Source organism: Macrosteles quadrilineatus, unplaced genomic scaffold (assembly GCF_028750875.1).
Source record: "Macrosteles quadrilineatus isolate MER2022 unplaced genomic scaffold, UCM_ALF_1.0 Scaffold_2__2_contigs__length_208266976, whole genome shotgun sequence".
Lineage (NCBI taxonomy): Eukaryota > Metazoa > Arthropoda > Insecta > Hemiptera > Cicadellidae > Macrosteles > Macrosteles quadrilineatus.
In genome coordinates, this window is record NW_026542595.1 from 168,904,309 (window position 1) to 168,930,876 (window position 26,568).

General features: G+C 38.2%; 2 protein-coding genes across 2 annotated transcripts in view; both read right to left on the minus strand.

Annotated features, from left to right (window-relative positions):
- LOC128988082 (uncharacterized) overlaps nucleotides 1–26,568 on the minus strand; it is a 317,631-nt gene that overhangs the window by 216,903 nt on the left and 74,160 nt on the right. The window lies entirely within an intron of this gene.
- LOC128988083 (uncharacterized) lies at nucleotides 16,798–17,518 on the minus strand. Its single transcript, XM_054409280.1, has one exon. It carries the CDS (start codon nucleotides 17,487–17,489, stop codon nucleotides 16,986–16,988), a length of 504 nt encoding a protein of 167 aa, XP_054265255.1. The 5' UTR covers nucleotides 17,490–17,518; the 3' UTR covers nucleotides 16,798–16,985.

The following is a 26,568-nucleotide window of genomic DNA, read 5'->3' on the forward strand; positions in this document are numbered from 1 at the left end:
AGTGTCTCATTGATGCAGTGTTGCAGTGTCTCATTGATGCAGTGTCTCATTGATGCACTGTTGCAGTGTCTCATTGATGCAGTGTCTCATTGATGCACTGTTGCAGTGTCTCATTGATGCAGTGTTGCAGTGTCTCATTGATGCAGTGTTGCAGTGTCTCATTGATGCAGTGTTGCAGTATCTCATTGATGCAGTGTTGCAGTGTCTCATTGATGCAGTGTTGCAGTATCTCATTGATGCAGTGTTGCAGTGTCTCATTGATGCAGTGTTGCAGTGTCTCATTGATGCAGTGTTGCAGTGTCTCATTGATGCAGTGTTGCAGTGTCTCATTGATGCAGAGTTGCAGTGTCTCATTGATGCAGTGTTGCAGTGTCTCATTGATGCAGTGTTGCAGTGTCTCATTGATGCAGTGTTGCAGTATCTCATTGATGCAGTGTTGCAGTGTTGCAGTGTCTCATTGATGCACTGTTGCAGTGTCTCATTGATGCAGTGTTGCAGTGTCTCATTGATGCAGTGTTGCAGTGTCTCATTGATGCAGTGTTGCAGTGTCTCATTGATGCAGTGTTGCAGTGTCTCATTGATGCAGTGTTGCAGTGTCTCATTGATGCAGTGTTGCAGTGTCTCATTGATGCAGTGTTGCAGTGTCTCATTGATGCAGTGTTGCAGTGTCTCATTGATGCAGTGTTGCAGTGTCTCATTGATGCAGTGTTGCAGTGTCTCATTGATGCAGTGTTGCAGATTCTCATTGATGCAGTGTTGCAGTGTCTCATTGTTGCAGAGTTGCAGTGTCTCATTGATGCATTGTTGCAGTTTTGCAGTGTCTCATTGTTGCAGAGTTGCAGTGTCTCATTGATGCATTGTTGCAGTTTTGCAGTGTCTCATTGTTGCAGTACCTCATTGTTTCAGTGTTGAAGTGTCTCATTGTTGCAGAGTTGCAGTGTCTCATTGTTGCAGTGTTGCAGTGTCTTATTGTTGCAGTATCTCATTGTTACAGTGTTGCAGTGTCTCATTGTTGCAGTGTTGCAGTGTCTAATTGTTGCAGTGTTGCAGTGTCTTATTGTTGCAGTACCGCATTGTTGCATTGTTGCAGCGTTGCAGTGGTGCATTGTTGCATTGCCACATTGTTGCAGTGTTGCAGCGTTGCAGTGGTGCATTGTTGCAGTGTTGCAGTGTCGAGGATGCAGCCACGGGACACGTGACCGAGGCAGGAAGGGTTCATTGCTACAATGAGGGGATTTACAACGTCGGTGTTGGCGTAGGTCGGGATAAACCATGACACTCACACAACACGCGATCCATACGGTACAATATGTGATAAACAGTGTAGTTGATGGGTGTAAACCATGCAACCATTGAGTAGTTGATTATTTGAAAAATATTTTCATATTTTTTAGCATGTGCTTATTATCTGCAATTTAAATACTGTGGCGTTTAGTTCAAGTGTTTAAGGGATGAGAGGTTTGTTGCAAACAGCTAGTTTCCAGCCAGGACTAAAATGAAACTAAAACATTAACGGTAAGGACAAACAAAAAAGATATTGTTAGTTAATCTGTGTTGATATTTCATCAGTAGATCGCGAGACTAAAGAGTACTGTATAGTGTATAGTCATGATGAGACTCAGATCCAGATTTTCCACGCAAAACCTTTAAACAATAGTGATACCAACGATCACATGTGATACATGGTAGATCTGGGAAGCTGAGTGGTTAAAGTGCTCGCCTAACAATCAAGAGGCCACCGGTTCGTTCATGAGAAAAGTCAGTAACTTTTAGATTGTTCGAAACCGGTCCCAGCTGTTCCAGATCCTGGCTTAATAAATGTTCCTGGCTGATGTACCAGCTAATCTTAGTCAGCAACAAAGCTAAACAGATCATTTCGCTCCATTTACACTCATCCTTTACCCATATTTGGCTTCCTTAAAATACACTAAGTGGCGTCCCCAACTTAAGTTATTGTAATTAATAACTGACAACAAAAGTAAAGTTGTACGAGTACCTGCAGGGTAGGGATTTGAACACAGATTTTATCAAACGCTGCACCAATCAGGTGTAACCCTACCTTAAATTTAGTTGTAATTTTGTCATTAAACTCACCGTCACAAAAGAGTGACACTAAAAAGAAAGAAGATTAATATTTGACCAGTTTCCTTAGACTTATAGCTTTGGAAATCTTCTTACTTTGAAACTATTAAATCACTGATAGTGAATTCTTCGACACATCGTGCACCTCCCCAGATTAGCATAATCGTAAAACAGCAGCTGTTGGAAATCCTCTCATTTCCATTCCTTGTGTTTCCCATAAATCCCTCAGGATGCACCAATAGCGACGTCCTGACGTCCCGATGTCCCAGTCACGATCCCATCTGTCCCAGCTGACGACCAATAAACACGTCTACGTCACGTCTCGTCAGTGTCACAGTTGACTCAACAAACGTGCGAAATGAGCATTTCATTGTTGGCGATGACCGCCATAAGGTATTCGAGTACTTTCTTAAACTGCAGGAAAACTTTGAGAGTATGAGAGTGACAGAATCAAGATTCTGGAGACTGTTGAGTGTCAATCCAGTTATTACTTAAAAGTGTTAGTAATAACTCACATAACATTCAAGCATTTATGTTGACAAGAAAGAAATTCTTTTCTACTTTCGACATTATGCATCCTAATAACTTTTGACGCATATCCGATCATTGTCCTAACACTCTGACTCATTTCAATATCCCAGATTTTCCCATGGCTATGGTAAACGATCCTTTATCGCAATTGCAGAAAGTCGCTCACCACAGTTTAAGCACCAATATTGTTATATGTGATTCATCGTATTTTTTGTATAATTTACAGTCAGTTCACGATCATAATTCAACTATCAAGTAAGTGCAAGAATTCACACACTTCCCTCCAATTATATCCAACGTCATATCAAACTCACTTGACTATTTTCAACTCCTCTTACCAGCTTAGCTTAGATTTAACATAGCCTATTTATAACCGAAATGCATTTTCTTCTAGTGCATCTTGCCAAACCTTGCGTTGCCACTAAACGTTTATGGCTGGACCAGTTCCGTGGGCGGGCATTAATTGCGCCAAATGACCTGAGTCAGGTAATCGAGTATTCCTGAATTGCGCCAACTACTCCAGGGAGCCACTCGATACGTTCTATACGTTCGATATTAACTCCGCCAAGTGGTGGCCTTCTTTGTGTAATTGAGTAGGTTAGGTTAGGTTAGGATAGGTTAGGATGACACGTAAACAAGGACATTCCTTCTGCCGGCAACTCACCCCTGCCTTTCTTGGGCTTGGCACAGCTAAGGAACATTTTTGGGACTCTTTGAGGGCCTGGCGCAATTAAGGAACTCTTTGGTACAACCAGTTCCGACTTAGAACTTTGTAGGACCAAAACTCAGCCAAGAGTTCTCTCTCGCCACAGTTCAAGCGCCTCTACACTAGATGGACCATACCTCGCCTCTTAATCTCAGATCTACTCTTGCCACTTCAGGAGCCCCTCATTTCCATGCCCCTTCACGCTTCGAGTGGTTCCGCATTTTTACAATGATCCGCTTCAAAGCACATAAATTTCCGCGTTACCAGTCACGACTTTTCAACGCGTAATGTCTTAATAACTAATTTTGCCGCTCGTGTTGTACCAGTTTGATGCTATCTCAAGATACGTTATGGGCGAGATCACGGTATCGGCAAGAACAGTTTTGCTAACACTGGAGGAAAATGAATCGGAACTTGGCTGGTGAAATTTGCTGTCTACACGTAGGTCTATACAGGTAGAGTTTTCACTCTTTATTCTTACGTTGATTTATTGTAATCTTTATTCCCACTATTCCCAGTACTCTGTCGAGTGTACGTGAAACTAAAGTTTTAGGAAAGGACTATCAATTTGGTACTAGAACGTTATTTCGTCCGTTTTTAGCGAATTTCCCCTGTATAGAAGAAGATATTACCGTAGCAGGGTTGGTGGCATTGTAGGAACTTGAATCGGGGCCGTAAATCGATTTATTTTATCGGTTAGATGTCCTCAGGGACAACACAAATTTGTATTTAAAATGCCTATATATTTATCTATATAATTTGTTTTAAACCCACGGTTTGGACATAAGTGTTGTACAATTTGTGATTTGCGAAAAAAAACGTTTCAGAACCGATTAGATTGACTATAATTTTTGTCATGATAATCACAAACGAAAACAAATGAAATGAAATGAAACATCACCTCTCACGCCAAAAGAGAACAATTAAGTTCTGAGTTAACTCTCATTTTCACATCGAATGTGCATATATATGGACCACAAAGATTCTAGTTTAAATGGCTCTATTTTTCTAATAATAATTTGTGGCAATTAAATATCCCTTACATTATATTTTGCCAATTGTTTGTTCATGAATTCATTCGGGTCTTAAAATAACAGTTTACGCCCTTGACAACAATAAGACTGTCTTTAGATCTTAAATGTGTTTGACAGTTATAAGCGTCAGAAATCTAGTTTTGTAGATTTGTACTTTCTGAAATCTTCGTACAAAAGGATCGAGACACTTTGAAAGAGATTCCAACCGTTTAGTGAAACTGGTGCAAGACATCACCATTCATACACGTCTAGTATAATGTTCTCTAGTACAGGTACTATAATTGTACTACATTGAACCTTGTAATGGCGAGAGCCGAAGCAATGTTCTGTGAATTACAAACCTTAAACTGCACACTTGGCCATTGGACGTCTTAATGGGTGTACAATTTGTTATACAGCTATTAGGCGGAGCTATCATTTCAAAGGTACTTATGTAGTAGGAGTCACATTAGATACGATTTTAATGACGGCGTCACACAAGAGCGTATATTTTGAGGCGAAGCATGAGTGTTAAATGAACATGCGCCTTGTTCGTTGTTACTGAAAATATCAGTTGATTCTCAAATGTTGTAGTTGTAGATTAAGATGAAGACCTCTTTCGTCCCGAAGACCAGGGTTCGACAGTACATAACATTGTAAGCTATCAAACAGGAACTACACCATTACCATGAAGATGGCCCTGGTTTTCAAAACTACTATTGATAGCTTAAAGAAAAACAGAGAGCCAGGCTTATAAGTAGACCATGGGATTGCATCGTAGCTGAAACCCCCCCCCCCCATCGTGTATTGTGCACCCTCATTCACACATCCTCAATCTTCGTCAAATACCAGGTTCTTATAGTAAACCAAGAGATCCTTTAGACTATGGTTACCTGTTCTTCCCTTTGATCTCCTGTCGATAGACCAAGGGGTCTCACACGCAGACCTTGTAGGGCTGGGCATATAAATATCACGTGGAATGCTGTCTCATCCTCCTCACCACAATTTTTACATAAGAGGCTTTCAACTTGAATTCCCATCTTACGTAGATGTCCGCGGAATACCCAGTGGCCGCTGATGAAGCCAACCCTTTCGCAGGGTCTTCCTATTCAGCCCAATGGCATTTGCCGCTGTCGCACCGGTAGGTGTCTGCAGTATTCCCTTTGCCTGTATGTTACCTTCTGTCCTTTCCCAGCTCTCTCGATGTTCTTAATTGACCTATTGTTCCTATTGATAACTTAATTGACCTTAAAAGACGACCAGCGCCTGTGTAAATTGAAAGTACAGATCGTCCAAGTCTAATGACCGCCATAAAGCATGTATCTGCGCATGCGCGTGTAGTCACGCCTGGTAAGTCGGCGTCTTTCAAATATCGCGCATTGCACATAAATACCAACACTTGGAGATTTATGGACCACTCATTAACAGCTTGTTAGAGTCTGAATCTTCCCACGACGCGACACTGTGATGTCTCCATAATGGTGGAGATAGCGATTATTGATTTATGTATTTTTGTATAATGTGGTAATATTGGTAAGTAATCTCATGGATCCGTGATATCACACCTGAAGCAACGTTGAATGTTGGAGAATGTACATCGAGTTAACCATCAATCGCATTATTTACCAAGTTCATATTGTATCAACTAGTCCCATTATATCTATAAAGTAATATTTTAGAGAAAGTCCATATGTTCCAAAGGATGTTATAATGTCCAAGTGTTATAACATCAAAAGACAATCAAGTCCCATAATATCCAAAAATAGAAAAGTGCCATAACAGCCGAGACTGTCTGACAGTTTCTTAATGTTAAAGTTTCTTAATATCCCAAGACATAGGATAGACCTGTAAAACTGTAATAAGAATCTGGTGAGAATGAGTCAATCTATGGTAGGAATGTAAACATGTGAAAATTGAAACTAAAAGTTTTGACTCATTTTACTGTTTTTCGGTTGATTGAGGGTAAAACACAAATGTTCCAAAGGATGCTATTTACAAACACAAACATAGTTTTACACAGATGAAATGTCATTCTCGGTTCACATCCTGTACATCCCATACAACCCACTGGCAAAACGGAACGCAAATCGAAATTACAAAACCCAATCCTGGAGTCCAATCAGTGCGAGAAATCCATCCGAGGTCCATCATCGAGATGGCGATCGCCTCAAAAATTATACCGAGTTTTAGGTCAGTCAGGTTAATAGCTGCACCACGCTTCGCGCGGGAAATCACTCAAAGTTTATCACCGAGTCGTAAAGGTTTGCCTGCCAGTAACACATATTGAAAGGCGGGTATCTAGCGGATCTTTACCGTCTGCCCGCGGTGAAGGAGCTGCAGTGATAGACAGGCAGTAGATACCGCGGCCAAGTGAGGCAAAAACCATTCAGGAGGCAATAAACGTGAGTTAGTGTCGGATAAGCGGGAGTAAAGGAGCCGCTCCTCACACCCGGCGTTTCCAACAGTTTGGTGGAAATTTTCACCGCTTCACCCGGAGTGTTTGTAATTGCGGTGCATTAATTGCGCTAAAGCCCACAAAGGTCCAAAAAATTCTCCTCACCAAGTCCAAGCCAGGTAGGGGTGAGTTGCCGACAGAAGGAATGTCCTTGTTTACATGACATCCTAACCTAACCTAACGTAACCTAATCTAACCTAACTTAACCTAACCTAACCCAACCTACTCAATTATTCAGTCAAAGAGGGTCACACTTGAAGTAGTTAATGAACGTATTGGATGGCTCCCTGGAGTAGTTGGCGCAAAACTTGGGTCAGTGGGCGCAATTAACGCCCGCCCGTACCTGACACTCCAGATAACATTGTTCATTTTCGTAGCATATATTTATATGTAAAGTATTAAAACTCGCATTCAATGTTGCAACCGAACCAAAATGGGTACACGTTAAGTGGTTTATGACTAAGGCAGAGCACTGCGAATCTATTACAAGTACTACCGGTACCTTTGATTATGGATATGTTGACGTTTTGTAAAGTAAACGGCCGTAGTTGAATTGAGTAAATAATAGAGAGCACTAATGCTGATCACTGATTTCTGTTACACCAACAACTTTTAACGAGCCAAATTTAAAAGTCAACTTGTTGAAACTGTCAACAAACTCAACTAACAAAGTATCAAACAGTAGCGTACCCTTAACTCCACTTCTTTTTTGCAGTACTTGCAAGTATAGAATATCAGTATTTTTTAAGGGACCATTGATTAAAACTAACTGCTGTATTGATTTTTTTAGGATACGAACCAACTTGCAGTATTTGGATTTACTTACTTTACTTTGAAATGGCGACCATACGAATTTAGGTATTTTAAGTATGAACGGAGATGAGTGTAGGATGAGTGGCACGATCTTGTAGTCTTGTTAGTGACTAAGGCCGACATATTCCTTAGACACAGGTGTTAATTAATAGCGCATACAGTCAATGGCAACTTAGGGACCTACAGTTTAGAATGGAATCCGAATAACATTTTTGCCTTGCAATTAACGAATTGGTCTAATTATCAGGATAGTACTGCGGATAGTCGTAGTACTCACAGGTGTGGACGTTAATCCACACCAGGGAGTATCGCATCAAAAGTGCATGCCTATAAATATCCACAATTCGTTTATCAATTCAAGGAAGACGTTCAAGGAAGCAGAAGACTTAATTATATATTTTTTAGCGGTCCTTCTTTTTTGTACCTCTTCCATTACTAGTATCTTCCTATAATTTAAGTATGTACAATTTAAAACAATACCTGATACCTATTGAGAATCAAAATCAATATTAACTATTTAAGATATATTTGCTTTTTAGCCAACTGTATTAATAACCTGGTTTATTTGTAAAATGGGTGGAATAAATTGAATGCATAATACTTTAATGAAACACAAAACGTTTTGTATTATTCATATATTATTTATCATGGTTTATTAATTTTACATCATCGAAATAAACTATTGGCCACTTTCCTGCTATATTACATTGCATTATTTCAGTTTAGCTTGAGTAATAGTTTGTATAAGACGAAAAAGTATTGAACAACATCATGACTCGATTCAAATAAGCTTAATAGGCTACTTGTGCTGCTTGCTTTAAGTTAAGACAGTATCTGCCTTATGGCAGTTTACTTATAGTCAATGACTTAATTGTACCTCGATCAGTAAGGAACATAAGAAATTTGATGTAAAAGACTATTTATTTTGTAAAAAAATATATTTATGTTTTAGTGTTTTGCATTTAAATATGTTTCTTACAACCTTTGGCTCAGTCCATTAGAAGCGCACACAGTTCACTAATCATTGTTTTGAATAATAATTTTTGCAACTGTAGACTCTGTTTTGATGAACCGTGAAATTTTAGTGTTTAACTTGTCTATTCATCATTTCAGTTGTAAATAAACTATTTATGCATATCATTGCAAGTGCAACCCAATAAGAAACGTTGTGGCCAGAAAAAATCAACTTTTCAAACATTTTTTTGTGCTTTAAACCTTTTTAAGACTAAGCTATACAAACCACTCAATTTCCTTTACATTTATAAACCTAAACGGTGTTGTTAATGAAAGATTGACGTGGCTTATACACACACTTGCACACTTGCACTCTACTTAAATTCCACATCGTAGTCAGTGAGCTGTAGCATTACGATGAGATAGCTGATTACAAGCGAGAGCATCTTGGTAACTAGAGACATGTCTATAGAGAAGACTCCTCCAACACTGAAGCTGACTCTGGCGTTGAACGTCGCTAGAGAGAACAGACTGACTGTCTCGATGATCACATCAGGAGAGTTACACGTGACCAGCTGATGGGCGAGGACAACTGTCTTGTGAGCTTCTTGACAGCAAGCCTCACACGCAGCGCAATGAGACAACAGAGCTGTTAACTCTAGAACTATGAAGATGAGTCTTTGCCAATTGAATTGTTCGGATACAGCTGTGACTAGAAACGTGAATCCTTCACTACACAAGTAGAGAGTTCGGACGAACTGGACGGAGAGCAAGTAAAAAGTGAAGTAAGAATTCATCTTTTGAACAAGCTCGTGAAGGTCGATGTGCAGTTGAAAGGTTTTTTCCATCTGCAAAGCTGTTGTTTGGGAGCTCACAGCTCCTGCTGATGATTTTACTTCAACGATTCTTTCATTAACAGCTCTGAAGAGTCTTTGGAATGTGACCACGAATATCACGTGATATACTTGGGGTGCCAGGAAACAACCATATGTGAAGCTCGATAGAAATAAGAAGATACCACCAGTCCAAACGGCAACTGCTAGAGCCAAGTACTGTGCAAGGACCCCACAGAGAATCATCTTCTGTTGTCTCGTCGTATATGTCACGTTTAGACGATCCATCAGACGACCTACATCTGCCCAGATTGTCTCACAATGGCCAAAGTATTTCCAGTTGTAGATCATGCTCACTACTGGAACGCTATCAAAAGCAAAGTCCCCTATATCAGCTATCACTGTATTAAATGTTGGTTTGCGTTTGCCATTTGCAAAAGAATAGAACCTCATTCGATACAATACCATCGCGACTGCTAGGATTACGAAACAGATGAGTTTGCTACGGCGATGGATTCCACAGCTGAACAATATCCATTCTAGGGGTTTGTATATCATCATTGTATCATTTATTTTCTTCTACTGCTAAAGGGATTGAGTGAACTCAAAACTTGGTTACTAAGGAAAACATTTGTCAATATCATTAGTTTAAGTGTTTGATATTGCTGTCCAATCGAATCAAGTGTTATAGAAGAAAACTGTTGTGACATGATCAAATTAATTGTATTAAAATATTTACAACTCTTGCTGTTGGCTATAGGCTATTACTTTTACCCACTTGAGAATTTATCGAAACAATTTCTAAACTGTTTTTAAGAATGATACATTATACTAATATTGTTTCTTCCAAGATTATCTTACTTAAATGGTTTGGCCAATGTGACTTACGTGGATATTTTCGTAATGTAAGCATTGAGTTGAGAAATTTTGAAATTTTGGTAAGTTGGTGGCTCAGTCGGTAGCGCCCCGGACTTCGGGCTCTAGGCAGGGATATCGTCGTTGCAGCTCACTCCTTGCCAGTACCTTGTGGTTAGATACCTTCCATTCACAACCCCTTGCCCAAACGGGCAAAGGCAAGGTTCCAAAGAGGCCATTAACTTCTTAAACCTGATAGGATAAGGTCGAAGATCCATCAACATGTGGGGTAAAATGCACAAAGGAGTGGTGACAAATATTTGGCCACAATCTTGTTTTTCCGTAGCACTTTATACATAAACATTTATAGGCAAGCACTGTGGACGCAATACTCCCTGGTGTGGATTAACGTCCGCACTAGTGAGTACTACGACTATCCGCAGTACTATCCTGATAATTGGACCAAGTGGTTAAGGCCAATAAATTCCTTAGACACAGCTGTTAATTAAAAGCCCATACAGCCAATGGCAACTAAGGGACCTACAGTTTATAGTGGCATCCGAACCACATTTATGCCTTGAATTGGTCTAATCCTCAGGATAGTACTGCGGGTAGTCGTAGTAGGCCTACCCACTAGTACGGACGTTAATCCACACCAGGGAGTACCGCATCCACAGTGCATGCCTATAAATATCCATATTACAACATTTTAGACTACTGACATGTCCAACAATCTATCAAGATTCAACCTTGCAGACCGTGTGTTTATTTAAAATAGGTATCACCCACAAACATTGTAACTGCAAGAATAATCAATTTATCAAATTACAACGCTAGTGGAAATCATGTGGGGCAAAACGTGATTTAATTTGGCGAAGGCGACCGCGCTCTGTAATTTGATCAGATGTTTGTCGAGACGATTATAGATGGCGTTGATATCACTACCAGGATCCGCTGATTGGTAGGCAGAGGGAACCTTAATCGAGATCACATTCTGTATGACATCAAGTAGGTGTATTACATCATAGACAAAAAATAATTAAATATAGACTGTCAGCCGTGCAGTGGCTTACCAACCATAGGTTCTGGCACTCCAAGCGGTGGACGCCATAGCTAAGCAGCACGGCTGTCGGTCTATAATTTATTTTACTTGTCTATGGTGACAACAGTATTGTTACAGTGGTAGTATTTTCCGTATGGTGTGGTAGGTTCAGTTTAGTACTTTCCCATTAGAACGCATCTGTAGAGAAGAATCTGGCTCCAAATAGCTTTGTTGCATTCACACACTGATCCATGGTTGTAACTTTCTAATCCTCTCAAGCTTTCATAATACGTTCCCTGGTCCCTAGTTTAAATTAATTTTAATAGTTTTATATTTATAAAACTACCGATCAATGTTGGTGTCTTTCAAATCCTCAAGAGCTACCCAGTGATTTCTCTACTATTCAGTGACTTAACATTTCTAGAATATCCGATTGATTTTGGAGGGTTCTATTTGTTATTTTTTCACATAGGTAACTCAACTGAGGAGAATCTAGACCTAAGAATGAATAAATTGGGAAATATGTTTGTAGCTTTGTTGTATCCACCGATCCATATTGGTGTCTTTCAAATTAAGACCAACTGAATAAGTTCCCTATTACGTTATGGCTGAACTCCTAGAACTTTATGTTTCTATAACTTCTAAATAATTTCTAAAAGTCTTAGACATTTCTCAGAAGCGAGCCGGCGACCCTGGTAACAGGATGAGCACCAACTGCTGTAATCAGCGGTCACTTAACATCACTCAACTTGCCAAAGATTTAAAGCACCAAACACCAAATAGCTCTAGCAAATCTGAAATCTGCAAGCACTTAAGCCGTGTCATTAACTACTGCCTGTCTGCAAATGCTGACATGAGTTATTGACAGCGGTCCTCGAGGGCGGCGGTGAGCAAATTACAGATCTGGGGACGCCAAAACAAACTATCCCCCTTGTTTAGTAAATATTCATAGGGAATATTCTTCAGAGCTAGAATTACACTTGCAAATCCGTCCGCGAAGTGTATTAACCGCAGTTTACAATATTCCAGACTTTACGATGTGCCACCGAAGATGGTTCAAAGGCGGCGACACTGTTAACGCCTTGTAAATATTCCGGACTTTCAGGAAGATTGTTTGCTGTCCAAATTTGGGCGACGAAAAAAATGTGGTATGTTGCCAAAGGTCGATAACTTCTTGATCAGCATTGTACGTGTTATTAAACCGATTTAATTCATCTTTTGAGTCCAATGATGATTGTAGTGTCCAAACACAATCGATCTTTTATCTTTTCACCATATTTTATATGTATACGTATGTCTTGTGAGTTGACAGTAAAGTAAGTAAGTGAGTTGACAGTGTGATTGGTGTTTCAAGTGTTATTAGACGAATTTCTATTTGCTTTTCGCAAATGTCGTTAAATAGTTAAATCTTGAAGTTTTTCTAAATGATAAATATGTAGGTTTTTTAGGTAGTTTTCGCTTTTAATTTGACATAGTTTTGTTTTTTGTGCGGATTTTGTTGAGTTATCTTTTTTACGGAAATGTTTAAACTTGTTTTGAACTAAAAGATGTTGAAAATTAGTAAAATAATAGGAGATATAAGTAAAGAGCTTGTCATGTTAGTACAGCTTTCTAAGAGAATACCATGGGGAACTACTCGTTATGTAGGCTCTGATCTTACTGATCTAAAATTTTCTGAAAGGTAAACCAAATACATTTTAGTAAGGGATCTTAAAAGGTTTAATTTATGAAATTTTAATATAAGAACACGATTTCTATTACTGTATCTTGAATTGAAGATGTAGATTTTTATTTGTTTTTTTATCAATACCATTGAAATTGTTTAATTTTTGTAAGGGAATGTTTCAAACACTACTTTGTTACTATTAACACCAACCTTTTTAGATAGCATCATAAAATGAGCCCCCAGTGACAGTGGAATCTAGGTAGAGAATCTATCTCGGGTGGAATAAAACCAGCGACCTTCGGATTGATTCCAACTGCGTCTGGGTCGTCCTCTCTTTCTTTTCCATGGTGGAACCCATCCAGAACTCGTCGTGGGAGTCGGCCCTCGTCCATACGATTTACATGGCCAAACCAGACTAACTGTCTCTTTTGCACTTCATCTACTATGTCTTTATCAACTTCCATTTCTCTTCTTATATCTTCGTTCCTCCAATCTCGTCTACAACTCCTCCTGAGCACATACATTTCTGTAGCCAACAACTTTCAAATGTTTCTTTGCTTCAAATCCCAGACTTCTGACCCATATAGTATCACACTCTGCATAGACTTATAAATTCTCTAGTTTTCTTTGAAACCCCTCTATCCCACCAAACAGTATTACTATTGCTCGCAGTAAATATTACACTGTCTATTTCAAAGCAGAACGCCATTTTCTCTGAAAACTCATTATGCGAACCTGAATAGAGCTCATTTGTAATGTCTTCTCCAACTCACCTTTACGAATACCAAACCACTTCTGTAAAAACCTTCAACGTTAGAATAGGTTAAATGGCTACTAACCGAGAATCGTCTAATAACTCGAACGCGCGACTGACTTTTTAATTAAACTGACACTTTGTAATTACAGCAGACAGTGCGCTTTCAGCTGATTATATTTCTTGACTTCCCGCTATTTTCATTACAGCTGTTTTTGCTCGTTGATACAACAGCTGCACTTTGTTTACACTGGCGAGAAAATTGAAACCGAGACCGTTGCGACTGGTTGGCTGTCATGTGTGAATGGTTGCTGCTAGCTCAAACGCTTCTGAATCTTCGCTAAGAAGGTTATTTGGTTATAACGCTATTTTGTGTCACCATTATTAGTTGTATTGGTTTAACATTTAAACTACACAGTCATTTTTTTTAAAATAGTGGGAAAGCCTACCACGCTGTAGGATCTCGGGCTTTGGCCCGTCAAAGATATTTCAATGTGTCAGCATAGATTTTAACTATAGGCCTAATTAATTAGTTCATCTATTGTGTCAGTCCCTAAACCTAACTCAACTACGATTTGCGAACAGCATTTAAAAACTCAACTACAAGTAGTGAAACTAACTACTAAAATTATCATGTTGTCACAGCTTTCAATAATTGTTCACTTATCTGTAAAGTTTCTTGAATTATTTGCTAATGGATTCTTTGTTATTTCTTGTCAGTTAAAAGAATGAAACTACACAAATTGTCTGAAGTTCGGATTAAAACTTGATTGCCATAGGCCGGGGCCACACCACGCGGATCATCCGCGTGGATTGAATCAAATGAGAGTGGCCACACGGGGCGATCCTAAGGCCGGGGCCACACGTGGCGGATCGTCCGCGTGGCTTATGATCGCGCGATCATAAGCCGCGCGAAGGTGTCCCGGCCACACGGGGCGGATGAACCGCTTCCGGTTGAGGTTTCTCAGCCTACGTACTGTAAAAGATTAGAACATGGTTTAATTTACTCGTTCTTGTTGTAGTCATGGACGAAACACTTATGTTAGTTTGTGAATTAGAATCGTGTGGTGAGCTAGAGCCTAAGTTTAACCGAAATCATTGGGAATCATCCTTTCATAACCGATAAACCATTTGTGTCCCAGACCTTTTACGAGCACATGCGAAACCATAGTTCGGAGTTTTTTTTTTACTATTGCATGTAGTATCGTTTGACGAGCTACTTCAATTGCTTTGACCGCATATAACTAAAAGGAAGATACACTCATGAGAAATGTACAACATGAGAAATCCTACAGACATGGTTTGTATTAACAAGTTCTATGTATTTGTCTGTATCGAACATTTTACACCTATAAACCAAAACGAACAAGCACAAACTAAAAAAACCAACTACAAATGCTTGAAAATGAGCTCCAACCGCGCGGACAATCCGCATCGTGTGGCCACTCTCATAAGACTACGTGTGTCATCCCCTCCAACGCGGCTTATGATCGCGCGGACAATCCGCGACATGGCGCGGACAATCCGCCCAGGCGGCTTAGGATCGCCCCGTGTGGCCACTGTCATTTGATTCAATGTGTTGTCGTACCACGCGGATCATCCGCGCGGACCGTCCGCGCGGATGATCCGCGTCGTGTGGCCCCGGCCTAAGCCGCCTGGGCGGATTGTCCGCGCGATCATAAGCCGCGTTGGAGGGGATGACACATGTAGTCTTATGAGAGTGGCCACACGATACGGATTGTCCGCGCGGTTGGAGCTCATTTTCAAGCATTTGTAGTGGTTTTTTTTTAGTTTGGGCTTGTGCATTTCGGTTTATAGGTGTAAAATGTTCGATACAGACAAATCAATAGAACTTGTTAAAGATAATGTGGGATTTCTCATGTTGTACATTTCTCATGAGTATATCTTCCTTAGTTATATGCGGTCAAAGCAATTGAAGTATCTCGTCAAACGATGCTATCTACATGCGATAGTAACAAAAAAGACTCCGAACTATGGTTTCGCATGTGCTCGTAAAAGGTTTGGAACACAAATGGTTTATCGGTTATGAAATGATGGACCCAATGATTTTGGTTTGCCTTAGTCTCTAGCTCATCACACGCTTCTAATGCACAAACTAACATACGTGTTTCTTCCATGACTACAACGAGAACGAGTGTATAAACCATTTAGAATCTCAGTACGTAGGCTGGGAAACCTCAACCGGAAGCGGTTCATCCGCTCCGTGTGGCCGGGACATCGTCGCGCGGCTTATGATCGTACGATCATAAGCCGCGCGGACGATCCGCCACGTGTGGCCCCGGCCGAGCGCTGATTCGATTGTTTTGCCATGCAACTTTTCCAGGTGTTCTTCAACCTAAATCTCAATGATATATAGCTTTGCGTAGTTCTGTGATGGGGGGTGGGCCGTCCCCTACTATGGATAATTGACATTAATTGGGGAGTAGGTCAATGACCCTTTTAAAATCTCTGAATATTGTTATATTGTTATATGCTATTGTCATTATTAGTTCCTGTTGTTATTATTATTGTTGCTATTGTAGTTTATGCTGTTGTTGTTTGTTGTTGTTGTTATTATTTTTGTTATCTTTGTTGGCTACACATTTTTATTCATTGTTAATTATATCAAAGATTTATCATTGTTAGTCAACATTGCTCAGATTTTAGTTGTTGTTCTTCTTGTCTTGTCAAGTTTTCTCATTAAGTAGATTCTTAAGCCCCTTTGCATGTTTGGCTTGACCCTTAGTTATAGGAACATTTAGAAAGCATTATATAAAAAAATAATTGTAAATTGGTTTGTTTGGACCGTTGGAAGCAAAATAAAAATAAATAAAAAATAAAATATGCTATAGAATGAGGAAATTGTGGAATTATAGAGTAGAACAATTACCTCCGCCCAAACAAAATAAGTGCTGAAAATACTTTAATGTCTAGCAGTCTACAGTAGACTCATTAAACGCTAAATTAATTATTCCTTTACGTCATCGTGGACAAAGAGCCACTGTGTTTAGCTGTACAGTATAAACTCCAAGTTGAGTGCTGAGTAGTTGTATTAGTCTTAGTATCACACCTTCCTCAACATGAAAATCTAAATAAACATAAATTGTTATTTCAATATTGTTTGCAACAAAACAACTTCAATTGTATTTATTCTCATAACATCTCTACTATTTTAGCTACTAATAAACCATACTCACTTAACTGACAAAACATTATTTAAAGGAATCTTCCAAATACACCAAAATGCACTTGTCCAACACTTCTCTCAACTCGCCACCAAATCACAACTGATCATTGAAGATACAAAATGCCGCCCGCAACACTTTGTCCATTGCCGCTAAATGTGCGTCCGTCGCGGTATTTCCGAGGTAATCCTTCAACACGAACATCAACACGGTTCTCAACGCATCCGTGTCTGCAGGGGTGATTCCCTTCTGCATCTGTTTGTGTTTCTTCCCCAAGTCCTGCAGGATTTTTGTCACTTCACTTGTGTTGTCCATCAAGCACAGGACCTGCCTTAGTGTAGGCATCAGCACGTTGATCATGTGGTTCTTGAACGCCGGTGTGTTCCAGTTTCCATTCACGAAGGTAGATGCGAAGTATTCTTTGACGTGAGGGTGCCTGTCGAATAGTTCTTTAAACAATGCTGTGCTGACGACGAAATAGTCTTGTTCTATCAGCAGCCACACTTCCCTCGCCAACTGTTTGTCCTGGTCCGTCAAATCACTCAGACGAATTCTTCTGCTAGTGGTTTCCATTGACCTTTTATTGGAGGCTCCAGCCATTGAGATGAATAGAATTACTGAGTGTTAAGTAGGTTATGTTTGGGAAATCGTTTGTTTTGAATCACCAGCTGATTACAGGTGTACATCACGGGTTCCCTGAACAACTTTACAGAAAGTACCAGGAGTATTTAGTTGACCTCATAGGGACGAATACAAGTTTAAATTGGCTTTTGTATAATAGCTCTGAGTCCAAGGGATAATTTTGGCTACTGATTCAATACTGTTCAGCTGTAAGTATATGTAATCTTTGATGTAATATCAATGACTACAGAATCATATCTGTGATTGTCTATCTGTGTATAGTTTTCAATGGTAATATTTATTCGAGCCTAAGGACTTACACAAACAGTTTTCTTTTCATAAACTAATGACAGAAATTGCTTCTCTTTAAGTTTTTGGGTTAAGGCGTTGTGTTAGACTATAGTATTGTTCAATGGCATTATGTTAGACTGAATATGAACTAATTTAGAAGTTTGAGCAGAGGTTAAGTACAAAAATTAAACTTGATTGTGACATTGTAGTGTTTTGTTTCATATTGATTTAAAAATTAATTGCTGTTCATACCGAGAGTATTTTTTTATTGCTGGCACTTACCTGTACTGTAGTTGCAAACAACGATCACATTCTCAATAGTAACCGGACTTAAAACACACGCGTAAAAAGGTTATCGATTATACAGCAGAATGGAGGGATCATCTGACAGTTTTCAAAGTCAAACGTAACGGGTTCTAACCTTAAATCAACGTATTATACATTTTTAGGCAGATTTGACCATCCACTCGTCGATCAGCTGATCCTAGTAGTGATATCAACGCCATCTATAATCGTCTCAACAAACATCTGATCAAATTACAGAGCGCGGTCGCCTTCGCCAAATTAAATCACGTTTTGCTCCACATGTTTTCCGCCAGCTCTGCAATTTGATAAATTGATTATTCTCGACTCGCTGCTTCTGATTTATTGGTTAAACTCAGTTTAATCTGAGGAGGCAAATCGATAATTTATTTCCTTCTTTATAACCTGCCTGAACTAAACCGTATTGACATTGTTCGACATCGATATTTTCACTTAGTTACTAAACTATTTATCAGTAACTAAAAAATATGTACATATTTTTTAGTAAATTTTACAATACAAATTACTCAATAAATTTAACAATAAATTTATTGTTAAATGCTTGTTTTTGAATAAATTTATTTATCCTTAATTCTTCATTATTTTTCATGGTTTATAATATATCTAAAGCATCCTGTTCCTAATACAGTACTGTACTTCATGGAACTGCCAAACTATATATTCAGATATGTCCACATATTTTCCCTGGTAATTGGTTGACATTTATCATTTGGCTATTTTGCTTTTAAAAATCATCAGCACTCTTTGAACATTTTCAAATTTTAATTTGACTTTTGATATTTTAATAAAAGGCACCTTAACTACAAGTTTAGTCTTAAATTTGTCTAACTGTAGACATGAGAGGACAATATGTTTGTAAAGAAAAAAAACACGCTACAACGTCAGCACACACTATGAATTAACTCGAGTTAGGTTTTGTTAATCCTGTGGCCGGAGCGGGGAGTTTGTGGTCGCACGTTAATTGCGCCAAAGAATTCCTTAATTGCGCCAAGCCCTCGAGGGTCCCAAAAAATGTTCCTCAGTTGCACCAAGCCCAAGCCAGGTAGGGGTGAGTTGCCGACAGAAGGAATAACCTTGTTTACGTGTCATCCTAACCTATCCTAACCTAACCTAACTTAACCCAACTTAACCTAACCTAACTTAACCCAACTTAACCTAACCTAACCAATTATACAGTCAAAGAGAGCCGCCACTTGCGACCAACGATGTAAATAACATGAGTTGTTTATATTGTTGATTGCAACCCCGTTGATAAACTTATCGGGTGGCTCTTTGGAATAGTTGGCGCAATTCACGAATAGCCTACAACCTAACTCAGGTCAGTTGGCGCAATTAATGCCCGCCTAAGTTTGCATATCTCGGTTTAAAATGCTGTAACCCAACAAATTCGAGAGTCCTGAATGTTGGTGGCCAGGAAATACTTGAATTACTTGACATGAGAAAACACTAAATTAACAGGGGCATTTGTTTGTTTACATATTTGGTGAAAATTAGTTGTTTGGAAATCGTTTAAAACACGCCATGAAATAAAAGGTAATCTGCACGTTGAAAATGTTAAATGGTATACCATCGGTAACAACAATAAACATGCAACCGGTGTCTCAGCACTACCACAAACATGCTTGTAAACTAAACCACGTCGCAGTTAACTCTCCAAAACATCCTGTACCATAAAAAAGTCAAAAGAAATCAGTGTTAAGTTTGAAAAGTTTTGCCGGGAGCCCTGATTGGCTGCTCGGTGCTACATAAAGCACCATCAGTAATTGGCACACCTCTGGTGCCCCTAGGTGGCTCACTTGTGCTGCCGTCTTTGACAGTTTTATTGGTGACGTTTTGACATAAAATAGAATCCCTTGGAATCCTAACCTATGTTCGCGGAGGATCCAGGGTTGTAAATCCACTTATGAGTTAAATTGCCTCTTAATTCGCGTTATGTGCGATTTAGTGCGTGAAGAAGTATTTCGTATTTCTGTTGTATCCAAATATGACCTAAGTAATTTGTTTGCAGATATTTATATATACTAGAGGTCGTCCAGTGGTCAAAACTCGACCAAAAATATTTAATGTACAGACTTCTTTATTTTCATTCCACACTTTGAATAGAACATGTGATTGGAGTTTCTTCCATTTGTTTTGATTTTCTGTTTATATTTTGTTGTTATTTCGTCACCAGCATGGCAACTCATAATATCCATGTTAAATTTTTCAAAATTTTAAATTAATTTTTTGTGCTTATTTTTTAGCCTATTTTAATTTATAAAGGGATTCTGCACACCTACAGGAAAATAGCTTTCTAACAGTATGCGTAGATTTTCCCTACGATGCACACCAGCTGAGAAAAAAGGTTTTAAAGAAACATGCTTGCCTATTAATATATAGATACATGTATATCAATTTGAATATCATTAATTTGTCTCGGCTATTCGTCAGTATCTAGCCTAGGTAGATGAATAAATAAGAGTCAGGTACAATTTTATTCTAGGCACAGTTGAATTTACTTTTTGATACAGCGTTCTAAAAGGCCAAATAAACACATTTTCCCGTCATGAGGGCCAAATGTATTCCTTAATCTTACAAAGCAATTACCATAAATTTGACTGGATCAATGTAATAATGTAATAGATATCCTGAACTCCTCGGGTATCTGAGTCCATCAGCGGGGGCCCTAACTTCACATTGAAAAGTATTAAAAAGTATTGGAATCTTACAGATGTAAATTATGTTGTTTTGCAGCATGTTAGATAGATACCACTGTTAGTTATTCCTTTAAGAGATTTGCGAAATTGCGACATCTTTAACCTCGCATTTGTCTGTTCATATAAGCCAAATATAGCCTGTGCGTGAAAATTATCTAAGTTAAGGGGTGAGCCGGTACAGTACAAGGGTGAACTGAACTGATATAAAGTAGTGGTAGGTACCAGGATCCGAACCCACGACACGCTGTCTTGGGCCAAAAGTACTTTGCGCTCAGACTGAGCCACCGACTCGCCAAATTATATGATAGATTTGTTACTTCTCTGACATTAGAGGATATTGCTTTTTAACGCAACAACTTAATTGAATAAAATGAGCCTACGTAGGTCTGCAATAAAATCTAAAGAAATATTTTATTTATGAAGAATTTGAGTAAACTTCTAGCTATCAAAACAATGTACACTTAAATAAAAATTCAAGTTGCTAAACGCAATGTACAGATTTTACTCTTTCCAACGTTCACGACACCAAACAACTTTTTTTAAGAACACTGAGATAGTACACTATCTCAATTAAACGTTTGTGCCCAGTTAATTGGTTGGCTACTTTAATCAGCTGTTCAACAAAGACCAATCAGCTGATCCATTCAATCACTTGCACCCGTCTGATTGGCTGGCAGGCTTCACACGGCTTATGTTTGCCTAATCTAATTGGTTCCCGAGATTTTATAATTATAATCGCTAGACCGGGTGTGGTTGCATAACATCTGACCCGGAGAGTTCAGGTCGAGCTGGTCCTATGAATATTACGACACTAGCTTTATATCCACTGAGAATTAGAATACTGTCTGTAATAAATGTTTCGGGGGCTTCGCATTAAATGATTTCTTTTCATACACACGATGCTGTTGGATTTCTATTTGATTGATAGATTAAAAATATATTTTATCGTAATATTGACTAGGTATTACTTACATTGTTGCAATACATTATAAAACAAAATGTTTGGATGCTTTTTAACCGCTATAATGGATAGCTATTAACTAACCATTTGCGCTGAGCATACAATAGAGGATCAAAATTATTTTCCAATATCTAAGGTCTTTGGGAATGTAACCGGTGCGTGATGAACACTTTACTTTTGTACTTTGCCATCCTCAATTCGGAAGAAAATCCACGAAAAGGTTTCATCTTTACAAAACTTAAAACATGCCACTTTTATCTTCACGTTTCATTGATGTGTGATAATGTCATGCTCTTGAGGGAGATTGGAAAAAAAGAAAGAGGAAACAGACTGATATATAATTCCAAAAAGAAATTGAACAACACTTTAGGCGAAGCAGCTTTAGCGTCGATTCGGGTCCATTGCTACGTCAGAGACGTACTTTTGCGAGTGTGCGCTTGCGAGTGCGGGCGTCGCTTTTCTGCCAAATTAAGACATCGATCAGCTGATAAAGCTAATTAAACAACCACTCTATAATGAGTTCTGTAGCCGGGGGCAGAGAGTTCGCATCTCTCAAATTTATCGGTTCAAAATAACACAGCCTAATTCGAGACACCTGAATGTTGGCAGCCATGAAATATTTTAATGGTTTGAACTTTTAAATGATTTGTTACGCCGTTAGCAATACGTAGCAATATCGTTTATGAGTAAAATCTTTATTTAAACCATTTCACAGGTTAATAGATGGATATTTGCAACTAAGCACAACGACAACGATGTAATATAGAACAGTTTTTAGGGGGAATTGGCATGTTCAAGTGGCGTAAGTCTTAAGAAAACAACATAAATCTAGTCTTTATAAAATCCGTAACCTTGTGCAAATGTTAACAAACACCTTGACTGATCAAAAACTTGCGATAAAAATGTACGTGCCGTAACAATCGGTATTTTCTGTAGAACCTAAAACAACAAAATCCCATACATAGTGTTCAGAATGTTTTCAAAGTGGCAGTACAAAGTCTACAAAATAAAACTTTGTAACCACAGCAAACAGCGAAACAAATCCCAAATAACGCTAAAAATCCCATTTGTAAGACAAAATGTCCGTGTAAAATATACAAATTTTACATCCCAACCAAATCATCAACCTCCACACCACATTCCAAACCACTTGGCCAAATCCCTAAACGGCGTTAAAATGCCCGTGCAATCAAATCTTATTATCACTGCAGTTTGCATCACTGGAGCAGCACAACGCACCCAGGAGGCGCGGTCGGCGGTGATGCACTTATCTGCGGTGATATCACCACAATCACTGTAATCCCGGGTGATAACGGCAAACCTCAGGTGATAAGACGTCATCCGTGTGTGGTCGACCATACGGCGATGACCTCCAGCCTTCAGGCTGGACGTTACAGACCGGCTAGCCGACCGCGGCCTGGTTGGCTGGCGGGATAAATGATTTTCAAACTCGTGTTTTAAAACAAAAACTTGAGTAGGTACCATTCCCTAAGTCTTTGAACATTTGTCATAGATTTGTCATAGATAGATTTTTCAACATAGATTTGTCATTATGAATTATATGAAGATAATGGTGTGGATTAATTATGACTAGAGGACCCATGGTGCTCTGCAGCGTTAAAATAAATATAATATCCAAGAAATAATAAAATTTATGATTTTTGAATGAGTAATGCAGTATCTAGAGCTTAACTGATGAAAACTACCAATAGCTCAAATTAAAGCATATAATTTACTGATTATGTTGAATCTAATACATATAAAAAAAAACAATAACAATATTACAACAAACAAAAACAATTAACAATAACAATAAGCTATTGATTTTTATCATAGAAAAACCTTATGAAATAGTATATTACGTTACTAGTCCTGAAAATAAGTGTTTACCGGACGAGTGTGGTCGTTCCCGTGCGAGACGAAGTCGAGTACGGGATAACCATACGAGTCCGGTACACACATTTTGGACGAGTTACGTACGATAGTTTACGCCATACTACTTAATCCGTACAAATCCTTATATATTTCCACCAACTAAAGGACTAATAAACACTAGTCATGAGAGGTTATGTTTTTGTTTATAACCACTAATTGCCACGAAAATACAGTATAATCAGCTGATAGGTGTCCGGTAAAACTCATTGCAGAACAGTATTACGCAATGAAACCCCATTTGAATAAGCTGGCGGCAAACAGCTGTTTTCTGGACTAAATCCTTGCGTGGAAAGTTCATCAAAATAATGTAGTGTGGCGTAAAATATTTTTTTTCACCTTGCTTTTGCTTGAAACTCGTTTGATTTGAATAACTAATAGCATTGACTATATATACATGTTGGTATTTATAGTCAATGCTAATAGCTTAAATTAAAGCTAGTATTTCACTGTAGGTTCTTAGACCAAAATATATAGGATTATAACTTGTGTAATTATAACTGGTGAAATAAATCTTAAATTGTAGTAAGAATTCAAAATAAATCAATTTTTTTGTCGAGTAATACAGTAGATAAATAAATACATGCCGATGCTTGATGGCAAATCTGTGCGTGCATACCTTCAATTTGAGAACTCCATAGGTACAGCACAAGACAAAAAAATAGTATCCATATCAACCACCGCAGAACTACACTAGCACAGACTAGTCCTCAATATTCAGGAAGCAAAATTTTCAAAAAATTTCCACAAGAAATCAGAAGTTGTGAAGATCAAGCTAAACTCAAGAAAATGCTGAAGATGTTCCTATTAAATAAAGCCTATTATTCAGTAGAAAAATTCCTTGAAGAGTGAAGGCTAACAACTATCATGACGACCACGGCTGAAAAGCTTCCAGTGGGATCACAAGTATGCAAGTAAGTAAGGCCACAAATTTTGCAATAGATAATCTATCTATAGTTACAAATCTATTGAATACAATAGATGTACAGTAAAGATGAAAATGTTTTTATTTCGTGTCTTCTTCCCGTTGCAAAGCACGGGTACAACAGCTAGTTGATTATTAATTTTAGGGGCTTTAGTTGCACATAAACATACATAAATCACGATGGTAACGCAGATCGTAATGCCCTTTCCCCGTGCTTGTGTCGGTAATGTAGATTGCGCTTTTGTCATTTTCCGACAGATAGTGTCATAAACTACAGAAAACATACTGCTGAGCATAAACTCATATTGCAATTCTCGTAAAGTTTATTTGAAATACTGTTAATTTTATCCACTTTTGAATTATTAGGTTACGTAAATATATATTATTTTGGCATAAACAAGTTCATTTTTTTAATTAATGTTAAATATGCTATTTATTTTGTAGAATTCATCAAGATATCACAGATTTTGTCTGAAGTTCTCGCAGGCTCTTTTGCGTTTGATATCATACAAAGATTTAATAAACCCCCTGTACCCATGTGTAACGAAAGACAGTACGTCTCCATGTCCTAAGGTAATTCAAGTGGAACTCGGTTACCTTTATTTTTGATAGCTCATCCATTGAGCTAATAAGTGTGTATTACCTATTATGATTCAATTGTAGCTAGCTGTCTCTGATATTACAAGGTAAACCGCAAGAGAGCAACTTAGAAATTGGATGAGAACGGACACAGTAGTACCATAGATAAAGTTGCCTAGTCTATGGCAGTACACAAAAATCGAGAATACCTGAATACCGTGTTTTTTGTTGCGAAATATCCACCATTTTCATTTTTTGTTCTAGATTTATATCTTAAGAATTGTTTAAGATATCTTTATGTAATTTGGCATACGATTTTAGAAAACCATAAGTTTATTGTAAATAGCTGGGAAACGACGATTTTTAAACACGAATAGCACACCTTAACAGCTTGGCATTATTTTGTCTGGTCTGTACAATAAACATTGCGATTTCTCAGCTAGGCCTAACCATTATTCGAACTTATTGAACTTGGTGTTGTTTGATAGAAATTCGTAAATGCTAAGTACAAGTGTTCTTGACATTTTCCATAAAATCTGCAATCAGCCATAATTAGGAATTTAAATTATAATATTTACAATAGCCGCCATTTTCAAACAAATATTTGTTAATTATTTTTTTTGCAAACATCTTATGACCCTTTTCAACTGTATACCATATCTAATAATATACTAACGTTAGACAACCATTAAACCAATATTATAACCAATAAAATTATAACCAGTACTATTGGTGAAAATGGACCTAGAACAAGGACAAACTCGTGGGAATAGGCCGGGAAAAATCAGATCCTGCAATCTTCTCTAGGCAAACAACTGATATGGGCTACTTGACGGAGTCACTAAACAGATTGAAGGCGTCCGCCGGAAGACCCGTTCTATAAATTGAACTACTTTATTTAGTAAAAATTGTCATTTTACGCTAAAACTTATCAAATGAATGTATTCATGATTATCAGGGTTTTGTTTTATTTAATTAACTATAATTGTAACCTACACGGCTATCCATTTTGTTGAAACCAGTTCTAATTATATTTTCCAATATTATTATGCTGTGTTTCCCTTTCCTATTGTTTATTAAAACTATTCACGAAAACTAGCATTTTTTGCTTATTTGGTCATTAAGACAATAAACATACGACATTACAAAAAATTATCACATAAAAAAATATCACAAAAAATAATATGAAAACTAAGCAAGAGTAAATAGTTTTAACTGATGACCTATCAACATGATTCTAACTTGGGTACGAAGCGTAAATCGATCGTCTCAAAATCTTAGCATTACCATTGACTATTAAGGATTCATAGTCAATGGCATTACATTAAACTAATACAGTAGTCAAATGTT

What these genes read in the sequence shown, in the direction of transcription:
- LOC128988083 (XM_054409280.1), bottom strand. Translation starts at nt 17,489, where the DNA reads ATGGCTGGAGCCTCCAATAAAAGGTCAATGGAAACCACTAGCAGAAGA.